Below are 12818 nucleotides of genomic sequence, written 5' to 3'. Positions count from 1 at the left end.
ATTACAGAAAAATGTTTTAACGGTTGAGTCTATATTTTCTCTAAAGTAGTTGCAAATAAAAGGTCTAAATTCATGAGATACTTTTATGGCAAATTTTTGATTGGGTCTTAAAATATTTTTAAAAGATTCTGGTATTTCTGTTTTCCAATCTTCTGTGACATTTACATTGTATCTATGTTTATTAAATATTTTTCGATAAACTAAATCGAATTTTTCGGAGTTATCAATAATTATAATTTGATTTGTTGACATATTAATTGGTTCTTCAGAAATTTGGATTCCAGAAATGGGATTTTCAACTGCAGTGTGTTGCGTATCGTCACAATTTTGCAGTCGGTCATATTGTTCCAAAAATTCGTCTGGGTCGAACTGTTCATCAATATCTGAAGGTTCGGCACAGTTTGAACTGGTACTTAAAGCATTAATTTGTACTCTAGAAAGGGCGTCAGCAACTTGATTTTCCTTTCCTTTCTTATATTTTACATCAAAATTATATTCATCAAGTTTTAGTCTCCAACGTGCTAATCTAGACGTAGGATCTTTAATTTTATAGATCCAGACAAGGGGATTATGGTCCGTTTCGACCAAGAATCTTTGGCCATATAAATAGGGACGGAAATGTTTGCAAGAATCTATAATGGCTAAGAGTTCCTTTTCAATTGTGGAGTAAGCTTGTTCAGCTGAATTTAGAGTTCGAGAGTAATACGCGATTGGATGACTGTTTTGAGAAAGCACAGAACCAATAGCTACATTGGAAGCATCAGTAGTGAGAACAAAAGGTTTTGAAAAATCTGGATATTGGAGTACAGGGGCATTGGTTATTAATTGTTTGCATTTTTCAAATGATTCTAAATAATTAGGATTCTTAATATCGACTACAGCTCCTTTGCGAGTACATCTGGAAAGAGGAGATGTAATTTTCGCAAAATTTGGTATAAATCTACGATAATATCCTATAAGACCTAAGAAGGATTTGATTTCTTTGACTGATTTTGGCAATGGAAATTTTTGGATAGCTTCTATTTTGCTAGGATTTGGTTTAATACCATCAGCGGTTACTAAGTGACCAAGAAAAGCAACTTCTTTTGTGAGGAATTCTGATTTATCCAATTGTACTTTCAAATTATTTTTTCGGAATGTATCGAATATTGTAGCAATATGAACAAGATGTTCATGTAAAGACTTAGAAAATATAATAACATCGTCCATATATACAAAACAAAATTTATGAAGAAAAGGTCTAAGAACATTGTCCATCAATTTTTCGAAAGTGCTTGGGGCATTTTTTAAACCAAACGGCATCCTTGTAAATTCAAAATGACCATGAGGAACTGTGAAGGCAGTTTTCTCGATGGAATTGGGATGTACCTCGATTTGGTGAAAACCTTGAGCAAGATCGAGAACTGTGAAATATGTGGCTTTACCGAGATTGTCTAATATCTCGTCAATTTTGGGCAAAGGGTATTTATCATCTATCGTATTTTCGTTCAATTTACGATAATCAATTACCATCCTAAATTTTTGCTCTCCGGATGCATCGGCTTTTTTCGGTACGATCCAGACAGGAGCAGAAAACGGCGATATGGAAGGTCTAATAATATCGTTATCTAATAATTTATTTACTTGTTTTGTAATTTCTTCTTGCATCTTTTTTGGATGCCTAAATCCTCTTACATAAATAGGATTTTCATCTCGCGTTCTAATTTCATGTTTAATGCCAGAAGTAAAAGTTAACTTATTTTTATCATCATAAAAAATGTCTTTGTATCTTTTGCACAATTTTAAAATTTTATCTTTTTCTTCTAAATTTAAATGACTAGTTCTAATAACAGAAGGATCAAAGTTTGTTGGGCCATTTGAAACTTCATAATTATTTAATTTTTCTACATGGATGGGTTCGAGTTGAATATGATTACAGAGAGAAATATTATCTATGTAATTGTCTTTCGCAATGTGAATGGACTCTGGTATAATTACGTGATTTATTCTGGTTTCAGGGAATAGAATTTCACCTTCCGCAATGTCTACTGGAATTTTATTATACAGTGTTTGAAATGGAATTATGACACCGACACTCTTAAGGGTCAACGTTTTTGTCTGATAATTAATAACAGCTTGTAAATTTTCTAAATCACGATTGCCGAGTAAAATATGAAATTCGCGATTCCATTCAGCAATTCGCGCATCAATAATATAATTTACGTTCATATATTTGAGTAAAGGAGTTTTTATATTTTGAAAATATTTGCGAGTCACATTCATCGAAGTTAATGTAAATGGTTTTTCATAAATATGAGATGGATTAAAATATTTTAAAGCTTGAGGGGAAATAATTGTATCAGAACCTCCTGAATCGATTAAAACTTTTAATCCAGTTTTAGGCATGATAAAGTATGGTAATCGGGGATAGTTATTAATATTATTTAAATTTATAGAAGAGGTGGGTCGTCTTTGAAAAGGCCGTATTGAAAATCCTGAGAATGTTCGTAACTGTCTGTTTCGACATTTTGTGTGAAATTTTCGGGATTTTCGTCAATATTAGTATGTACGTTAAAATTGTGAGTTCTTCTTGTAGAAACAGTCATGGGTTGATTGCTTGAGATTGTTTGTACACCACTCATAGGAGAAGTATAATTTTGATTTTGATTTGGAATGTTTCGTCTATTATACAGATTTTTTGGGAGAGGTTTTCTGAAATTTGGATTATTGCCAAAGTTATTGGGCTGAGAATAATTTCTAGGAGGGCTGGCTTGATTAGCCTGTGGAAAATTTCTTTCTGAAAAATTATAATTAGGTTGCCGTGGAAAATTGAATGTGGGCTCTTGCATATTACGAGGGGGGTACATGAAGTTATTTTGAAAATTGGGCTGATTGTTGGTTCTATTATTAAACCTATCTGAATTATTTTGATTTGAATTATGTGGTTTTTGTCTGAATGTATTAGGTCGCTTGTTTTGTTGACCTTTTAAGAAGTTCATGTACTGTTGTTGACTTCTATGATTGTCATACGAGATGCATTTTTGGAGGGCTTCTTCGAGAGAATTAATTTGAAAATGAGACAAATATTCACAATAGGGGTCATTTATGCCGGTACAAAATGTTTTAAGAGCAATATTCTTAAAATACGGGGTTTTGAAGGAAACTGTGGCAGGATTTTCATTAAGAGAGATATGCTGTAAAAGATCATTTAAGTTATTGGAAACCCTTTGGTGATATTGGTCGTAGTTTTCGTTATGTTTTTGTACCGTAGTAGATAATTGATTCACTAAAATTTCTTCGGAACGTCTATCGCCATATTTAGCGAGTAAAGCGGGCCGAATTTCAGTCCAAATAGTTTTATTGGAATAATTTAAAAAATCTCTAGGTTCGCCCTTGATACGAGAAGCGATATTGGCATTTAAAACAAATTCTTGTGGCTGGGTAATATCTTGTGTACCCAAAAATACAATTAAATTATCAACAGATTTAATAAATGTGGAGAGATTATCTCCAGTAGAAAATTCAGGCAAAGTAGCGCATAGGCTAGAAATATCAGCGTTAGACATAGGCATTTTTGATTTAGTTAAAGATTTTTTAGAATTACGAATATTATATTTAGAACTAGAACTAGTAGTATCTAAGATAAGATTTTCAAATAAAACTTCTAAATTATTTCTAGAAATATCGTTTAAAATGCTCATAAAGGAAAAAAGGAAAATTGACTTACAGGATGACGATCATGAATGATGTTCTCTGCATGCTCTTCCTTCTGATCCCAGGTTCAATGGATTCTCGTCGAACAACTGAAGTTGACCAGGAAACGGGTGGTTTCTGTACGTAGAATCCTGTTCGCAGCGCCAGAAATGTTGGGAGCACTTAAACTTGTATTTTAAAAAAAGGTTTTATTTGAGAAATCACAAATTATAAATTATGGAACTTTTGTTTAACAATTGAATTACAAATTAAAAAGAACGTTGAAAAATGGATGTTGCATCTATTTATTAGTTCGGTTATGCTGAGTCTGCTTCCGGGTCATCGGTCGGCTTGGGTCGTTAAGGATTGCATTTCTATATATATTTTTTTTTTTTTTTTTTTGTACATACCTGTATAAATCATTGATTACTTTATGTTCTATTTACGCTTCACTTTATATTTCTGCCTCTCATATTTATTATTAAAATGTATACTTAAGTGAAAATGAAATAAAAAGGCAGTAAAAAGCACCTTAGCCGAAATAAAGTAAAAACGCAGGATGAATATATTTTAATATAATTTTGAAAAATGATACAACGTTCCTGTTTTCTTCAGTCGCTTTTGTTAATAAAAATAAAACGTCCATTGGGATTCATACAGAGATATTTTACTCACTCCCTTATGCCGTTGCATAAACACATAGTCATGCATTTTTCATATAAGTGAAAAATGAGGAGCGAGTTTTTCGCACCACCGGAATATATTCTATTTTGCTGAAGTGAACTTCTAATGAAACAGAGAGTACTGGGTTATTAGGTTAAATATACTACTATGATAGTATATAAGTTTATTATTAAAATATTCATAAGATTTATATAAAAATGATACAAAGGAGATGGCGCTCTGAGGTTTCTTACGAAAGCTACGCATTTTAAGAATCCGTTTGCATCTCTTCGTAAAACGTACTTGTTTACTTAAAAAATAAAATCATATGTTTCAAATGTATTAGTTTAATGCTTAAAACAATAGACTACCTAAGTTTTGACGTCACAATGGGCGTAGATTTTAAAAACCTTTTCAAACAAATCCAGTTTATGTGTATTTCTCCCATAAGAAGTTGGAAATATTGACTTTTTTATTTGTTTAAAAAATAAACAAGGACTTTTGGTTATGAACATTTATTCGGTGGGATTGATATTATTTGTTGTTCGTATTTTGTGTGTAAGAATATTAAATTATTAGGATATTTACTCTCAAAGTTCATATTTTAAGGTTAGGTTATGTTTTGATTAAAACTTTAATTGTTTTTTTTTATTTTAAGGTATTTCATTGTTCTTTTTATCAGGGTTATTTTAAAATTAATCAATAAATCATTGAATTTATTCAGGAAGTTAAAAAATATTTAAATTATTTTAATGTTTTATTCCTGTTTAGGTTCCAGTAATTTAATCCCATAAAAAGACTAAGGATATTCGTTTTGTAGTTAATAAGGACTGTAGTTTAAAAGGAGAATAAGGACTGTTATTTTATTATTACATACAGTGAACAAAAAACACGCAAGTTTTTTGTATTCCCTTCTAAAATTTCAGGGAGGCAGAAGTGGACAAATTTCATGGGGTAAAAGTAGTTGTGGCATGTACAGAGAATGCCAGATGACAAAATTCCGAAACAGATTTTGACGTGGACACCACAAGGAAGAAGAAAAAGAGGAAGGCCGAGAAGAAGCTGGAGAGAGGGAATTGAAAAAGAACTAGAGGAAAGAGAAATCCCTTCAGGCCTATGGTTAAATAGAGAATAATGGCGGTTAGGAGTCGGAAGGCGTCGGAGAACGCTGTGAACCGATAGTAATAGTAGTAGTAAAAGTAGTTTTTAGTTTGTTTTAATATTGCTTATATTTAAAATATTCTGTATATTGTTCTGAAACTATTTTCTTGTGGCATTTTTATAGTAATTGCATTATTGACTTTTCAATTTCCACTTCGGAAACCGTTCTCAAAATACAAACATTAGTAAATTAAACAAATTTTTTGTTTTTTTGTTACTTCTTGAAAAATTCTTCTAATAATTTAATTTTATCTGACTCATTTATATTGACAATTCAAAAGTACCTTATACATTTTAAAGTAGACGACTTTAAAATGATATTGCCAATATTGTTGAGTTGCGTTCCTGGGACGACTTTACTTATAAGATAGTTCATTCGATTACATGAAATCAACTTTAACTTGAGAATATCCGTCAGAAAAAAATCATAGTAACATCAATCTTGTAACTTTATTCCTTAACCTTGTATTTTATTTTCATTTAATCCCATAATATTTATTTATTATAATATCAATATTATACAGGGTGGTCCTTAAGTAATTGTACAAACGAAAACCGTAAATTCTACACTTTAAAATATTACGATTTAAGCCAAGTTGCTTTAATAAAATGTTGATATTAAGAAAGATACAGGGTGTTAAAGTGCAAATTTAAAATTCTATTTTTCGCTATAACTTTCATGTTTGTAAATATTTATGCATAAAAATTTACAACTGGTTACTTTTAAATATCAGAAATTATAATTTGATGCACACTTTGATGTAGCTGATAGAGGGGGCCACATATGCCACATATGTGGCATAAATTTGCACTTAACTTTTTTGCTGTTTGAGTTACCTGTATTTTTGATAAAAAATATTAGGGATACATTATTTTAACAAAAAAAAGATATACTTCTTAATAACTTCAAAACTTAACAGTTTTCGTGATAATCGCATTTGACAAATCAGCTGCATAATTCTGATTTAAGGCAATTACTCCAAGCAGCGAAGGAAAAATAGACAAAAACATTAATAAATCTAAATTTTGGTATAAAATACCTTTAACTAAAGTCAATAGTTAACGAAATAATAAATAAAATAAATATATCAGCAGGATAATTAATAATAGGATTTGACAAAAACAGAATAATAGGGATTTTATGTTATTTTATGTTAGGAACATAAAAGTTCTAGCGAAAAATAGAATTTAAAATTTCCACTTTAACACCCTGTATCTTTCTTAATATCAACATTTTATTAAAGCAAGTTGGCTTAAATCGTAATATTTTAAAGTGTAGAATTTACGGTTTTCGTTTGTACAATTACTTAAGGACCACCCTGTATAAAAGTAAAATTGCTGGAAACAATTCAAACAGTAAAAAAGTAGTAGCTATGAAAATCAAATAAATTTAACTATGGCTTTGTCCGAAAACGTACCTATCTTATAAGTCTTTTAAACCTTAATACCTAGGTGTTAAAACCTTAGCACACGCTGACAGTCGCAGAACTCAAAAACCATGACAACTTTGTGAGTGCACACGTGCTGACCGGTTCCAAAATTGAGTCAGCACCTTCGCCAAACTTCAAATTTTTTAAAAATGTATAATTTTTGTATACACATGTTTACTTTCATACTATCATAATTAATTAATAATGAGATTTAGGCTTGCACCAACCTCCGTTTGGATATATGCCAGGACACACATAAAATTACAATTCATTGATAAGCAAATTTCTTTTTAAAATGAAAACAACAAAACCATATATAATTTAGGAATAACTAGAGGTACACAAAAGAAACAAGAAAATACAACATATACAGAGCAAAAAATAATACCTACAGAAAACGCTATGAATAAATAAAATGATAACAATATTAAAATATACGAATCAGGAAATCAAAGGCAAATATTTGAGAATAAGAAGAACAAAAACGAAACTGTCGATGATATATTCTGGAAAGTGTAAGGAGAATGAAAGATAACAACATTGTGAAATACTTAAGAACATTGTGAAAAAGATAAGAAGTAAATTCAAATATTAGTGCAAAAATATAACTCGTTTTTCTTCGTAAAAAAGTAAAAAAAGCTGCAGAAATCTAGAAATTTCTGCAGTTTTTTTTACTGCAATCAGTTGTGCATGAGAAAATGAGATTTTATTTTTTATTTAAAAAAAAATTATGTAAAAAGGAAAAGACAGTTAAGATTTGATTTCAAGTACACTGCGTCTGTGTATCCGGTTATACGTATTTCGCCCTAATAGGGCTCATCAGAGACGGATATTCACAGTCGCTATGAACGTGAAAATAAATCTCTTCATAAAATTCAGAATTTTGTTTTAATTTGCGCTTTCTAAGAATTGCAAGGCAGAACAGACGTTGATAAAGATGTTATTAGAGACATGGGAGATGTTATTAGAGACATAAGACAATGCAATTTTTAGATTCCCCATGTCTCTAATAACATCTTTATCAACCTCTGTTTTGCCTTGTAATTTTTAGAAGACACAGATTAAAGCAAAATTTCGAATTTGGTTTCGAAAATTGGTTTACGGATTTTTAAAAAATTATGTATTTGAAAGAGACAATGCTTATAATCTTGAGTATTTTCAACTAGCATGTGTTTATACATTTTTGTGCTTCCTGTTTTCGTTTTACACCACTTTTTTATCAACAAGTAAATTCCATTTTAAATATTTCTATATAATCTAAAAATTTATATTCATATTAAAAAGTATTTTTCAACGTCTTTTCTCAAACCAAAAGAAAATAAAATAAGAAAAATCTTTTCCATCTCGATGGTCTAATCTCCATTTTTACGCTTCCCTCAAACCAGTTCAGTGCGTTTTGAAACACGCACCTCTAATTATAAACACCCCGGCGTACACAAAGTAAATAAATTTAGCCACCTCTTGAGATCGTAACAAGAAACGCTCCCCCTAAAAATTAATGGGAGGGAGGTCGAGAAATTTAAATAGCCTTTTACTCAGACGTAAACGTATTTAAGGAACATTCGGATGCAGAAAAGGTATCATCGTGACACTGCGGTCTAAGACGAAGGAAAAAAAAGGAAGAAAGGAAAAATTTGAGTAACGTAAATAGTGGAAGGGCTCGTTTTTGTACAGTGGGAAGGAAAACATTCATATTTAAATTAAATGTTAGATTCTTAAGAGAAGAGAAATCCAAAATGCAGCAATTGAAGACAAAACGAAGAAAAATTAGGAAATATCCTATAAAACTCGGAATAAAACAAAAACGACATTAAGATAATCGCATCAAAAATAATGGAAAGATGTTAATAATGGAATGCAAATAACTGAAAAAAGAAGACATACCAGGTATGTATTTGTGTGTAAAAATATTTATTTAACCATCTACAACAGTGGTTCTCAAACTTTTTAGTCGCGGCACCCTTTTAGGGCTAAAACTATTTCGAGGCACACCATCCCTTAAAGTGATTTGGAAAACGACAAAAAAATGAAAAAAATACAATTCCGAGGCTCATTTGATTTCAATATAAACGTTATTTCAAACCAATAAAATACAGTACATTTGATATTCAAATATCCTTACTTAATGTGATGAATGAAACAATTTCGATCATGTTTTCATTATATCCATTATAATTATGAGAATCTTAGAGAATAAAGAAGACTCACAGAGATAAGTCGATGTGAAACACACAAGTTTTTTCACCAGCAAACTTGCCAACATTATTTTCTGAATATACCGGCATCCAGAACTCTTCTTGTATTCCTTCATGGCATTTGAGTTTTAAAGCTATCTTAGCTGATTTCAAGTTGATTTTGGAAAACTTTATCTGTCATTCCGACAAGTTTATTTTTTAGGTCGCACGAAAACGGGTTCATCATCCAGCTATATAAGTCATCTCAGTTATTGTCAGGAAAACAGTTTACAATACTTTCTTTCAAACCTTGCAAATGAACAATAACAATTTCAAAGAAACTCGTTTGAGGAGTAATTTCATTTGTGAGGTTCTTTTTTTCAACACATGTTTTGAAAAATGCCTTGCCTTGAAGCGAAGTGGTGGTTTTATTTATTATTTCGAAGATGTCTAAAAGGTATAATAATTTTAGCAGCCAATTGATATCTTTTAATTCTTGGATGAGAGACTTGTTTGTAAATGTAATAATCAGTGGGTCTTTTAGTTCAAATAGTCTTCCTAAAATTGTTCCCCTCGATAGCCACCGGACCTCTATGTATAACAAAAGATTGAAGTGATCCATACCCATATCTTCAGCGGTGAGCTTTAAAAGGCGTACTTCAAGCGGACGGCTCTTCACATGGTTAATTATTTTCACAGAACCATCCAATACGTCTTTCAAATCTTGCGGCATCTTTTTAGTTGCCAAAGAATGGCGATGTAAGATACAACGACTACTGGAGGCATTTGCTGCCACTACCTTTATTCTATCACTGCAAATATCCACACATTTACTCCACCCTATACCATTTTTTCTTATATACTCGTGGATAGCCTTGAACATTTCTTAATCAGTGGCATAACTTTTAAGCTCTTCACACATAAGGAGTTCTTCTTGAATTTTTATCCCGAATGGAAACCTCACAAACACAAGCAGAACAGCTAGTCTAGCAACGTCGGTACTTTTATCAAGCTGTAAACAGAAGAATTGATAAGTTTTAAATCAATTTATAAGCTCTCTCTTTACAAAGTCTGAAATAGTGTGAATTCTCTTGCTTATAGTGCTGTTTGACATCTGCATATTATGAATCTTTTTGGTCATATCTGGAGCTAACATAAATTGTACGACATTCTCCACGCAAGATTTAATCAGTTCTTCGGCAATGGTATGGGGTTTTCAGCTTTTCCAATGTGCAAACTAACAAAAATGATGCTTCAGTGGCGTTTTCGTTTTTATTTTTGCAGACTCGAGATGGACTCGAACGGATCTCGTGGACATTTGCATCTTCTCCATTTCTGCTAGTTGTCACTGAATCAGTTGATTCAGATTGTAGCAGTCACAACTGCTAACATATAATTAATTAATATAATGAATTATTAAAATCCTAAAACCCCTCAGAATCCCGTTTATGAAACGTTTATGGGCAATAGACGATACGATGCGCAAGTGTAACAATGAAACTGATCAAGAGGCGCTCGTCTAAAGTCAGTTTTGGCCAACAACTCACACAGCGAGGTGTATTACTCCAAGCCTTAACCGGCATTTTTTTTGTCTTAAAATCGAGTAGAAAATCTGGGATTGGATTTAATATTTTCCCCGAACATCAAGGGAGGAATTGGAACAACATAATATGATAAAGAATTTTGATTGAAAAACCCGGCTTCCAAATCTGCCGAAATGATGATTTAAAACCCAGGTGAGCAATTAAATCATTTAATTTTATAGGCCTATCATTTTATTGATATTTTCATTTTCTTTTGAAATATTAACAGTGTAAAATCCGAGTTTTCTCATATGTATCATGTGGCCTTGAGCTTAGATCGTAAATTTATCGGACACCTAATTAGGGTTTTTCTGTTTTTTTTGTATACCTACTCGGTATAAAAACTTTCATGCCTAATTTACTAGATTCTTTAAATGCGCAGACGCAATAAATAGACAGGATGACAGTAAGCTGATGAAATAAAATGTTTGTTTATTGTGGTAATTCGATGTAAGAGTATGTGTTGACAGTCATCTTTGGGTGCCTTGATGTTTCTCTAAATTTTATTTTTGTAGATTTCACCCGATTAGGATAACGATTAGGATAACGATTAATATTAGGATTAGTTTAACCAAACACCTACTTCAACCCATTGGTAACCAGGAAACGATTGTCTCCAGAACCACAGCGTTCTCGTTCATTCGCTTTTTTCGGAGCCCCAAGGACCGCCAGAGTCTTGAGGGGACTTAACCAGGACAGCGGTGGTGTTGTGACAGACATTAACATCAAGTTTCATAGTGTTAAGGTTTTTTCTTGTAACTTACAACTTTGTATATGCATATACCAAGGTTAGTACTTATTACAGTTTTTGTATCATCTATAAGAAGTTAGGTAAATGGTTATTAACTAATTAAATTAGATTCATTGTTAGGGAAGGGGTTCATGATTATGTATAGCGGTTTTTAAAAGGGAAGGGAAGAAATTTATGTATCGGGGTTTTTAAAATTATATATATATCTTTCCGAGTCTGTTGGCCATACTCATCACACTTGATCACTTTAGATATCTCCCAGCATCTATGTGTAAGCATAACACTTACACATAGATCTGGTGTTTAGCTACTTCGACACATATTAGTCGTATATTTGTTAGGTAAGGTAGTTTCTTTTGTATAACCGTCACGGTTTTTTTTTAGGATTTATATTCCCTACCTTACCTATCTAGGATTTAACTTTAGTAACTAACCTTAGTGTTAAGATTTCGCTTCTCCCATGGACTTAGATTATATATTTACTAATACATTTATCCTCGTATACCGTAGCCCCACTACTGTAATTATATTTTCTATGTATATATAGGTGAGTTATTTGTTAGTTGTCAATATTATAAATATATTTGTTACAAGTAGTTTTGCTTTTATTTCAGTTCCTGCTTACAGTTATAATATAGCAGAACAAGGTCAATAGTGTCTTTTTCGGTTTTTTAAAATTATTACAGGTTATTATATCAATAGTACTTTATTCCTTGTTGTTCATAACTACATTTATTTTTTCGTTAATTTCCTTCAGAAATTAGCTGGCGCCCATTTCAGTATTTTCCTAGGCATTTCTGTATATTCTCTTATCTTACCCTTTTTATAGTTTCAGATTTTCAGTTGCCTTATTATATTGTATTCTTTTGGTTAAAAGATCTTTTTCCCTTATCTCAAAGTCAAATTCTAGTGTAGTGAGGCTAGCCCGAATTCTTGCTTGAGGTTTTGTGTCTCTGTGTTCTTTTGAGCTAAGCCATTCTTTTTATAATAACTTCTTTGCTAGTTCTTCTCTAATTTATCATCTCCTTCTCCATATCCTAAATATTATTTAGGTTTCAAGATGCTTCAGTGACTTTACCACATTTCCTTTTTAACACTAAAAATGTAACTGAAATAAAACGGTTTATGTAAACACAACCAGAACCAACAATGGAATCTATCTATGAAATTTGCATAAAGGAACCAACCCGTTTGGTTCCTTTATGCAGAATTCTGTAGCCGCGTTTTAGGGTATACGTAAGGGTACTATTCCACAAATAGTGTAACTATACACATAAATAGGTTGGTTCTGCTTTGCAGTTTACACAACACTAATTTTTATAATCGAAAGCTTCATTATCTCAAAACTGCTAAAATGTGGGTTGGTTCCTTGATGCAGAACTAC

At 31.6% G+C, this 12818-nt stretch overlaps 1 protein-coding gene across 1 annotated transcript; it reads right to left on the bottom strand.

Annotated features, from left to right (window-relative positions):
* Nucleotides 1-9365: 9365 nt before the first annotated feature.
* Nucleotides 9366-9983, bottom strand: LOC140444688 (zinc finger BED domain-containing protein 5-like). The gene has a single exon (XM_072536452.1). The coding sequence runs from the start codon at nt 9981-9983 to the stop codon at nt 9366-9368; it is 618 nt and encodes a 205-aa protein (XP_072392553.1).
* Nucleotides 9984-12818: the final 2835 nt, after the last annotated feature.

Source organism: Diabrotica undecimpunctata, chromosome 6, assembly GCF_040954645.1.
Source record: "Diabrotica undecimpunctata isolate CICGRU chromosome 6, icDiaUnde3, whole genome shotgun sequence".
Taxonomy (NCBI): Eukaryota; Metazoa; Arthropoda; class Insecta; order Coleoptera; family Chrysomelidae; genus Diabrotica; species Diabrotica undecimpunctata.
The sequence above is the reverse complement of the archived record's forward strand: the minus strand, read 5'-3'. Positions and strand labels throughout refer to the sequence as shown.

Coding starts and splice junctions, on each gene's coding strand:
- LOC140444688 (XM_072536452.1), bottom strand. CDS start 9,983: ATGTTCAAGGCTATCCACGAGTATATAAGAAAAAATGGTATAGGGTGG.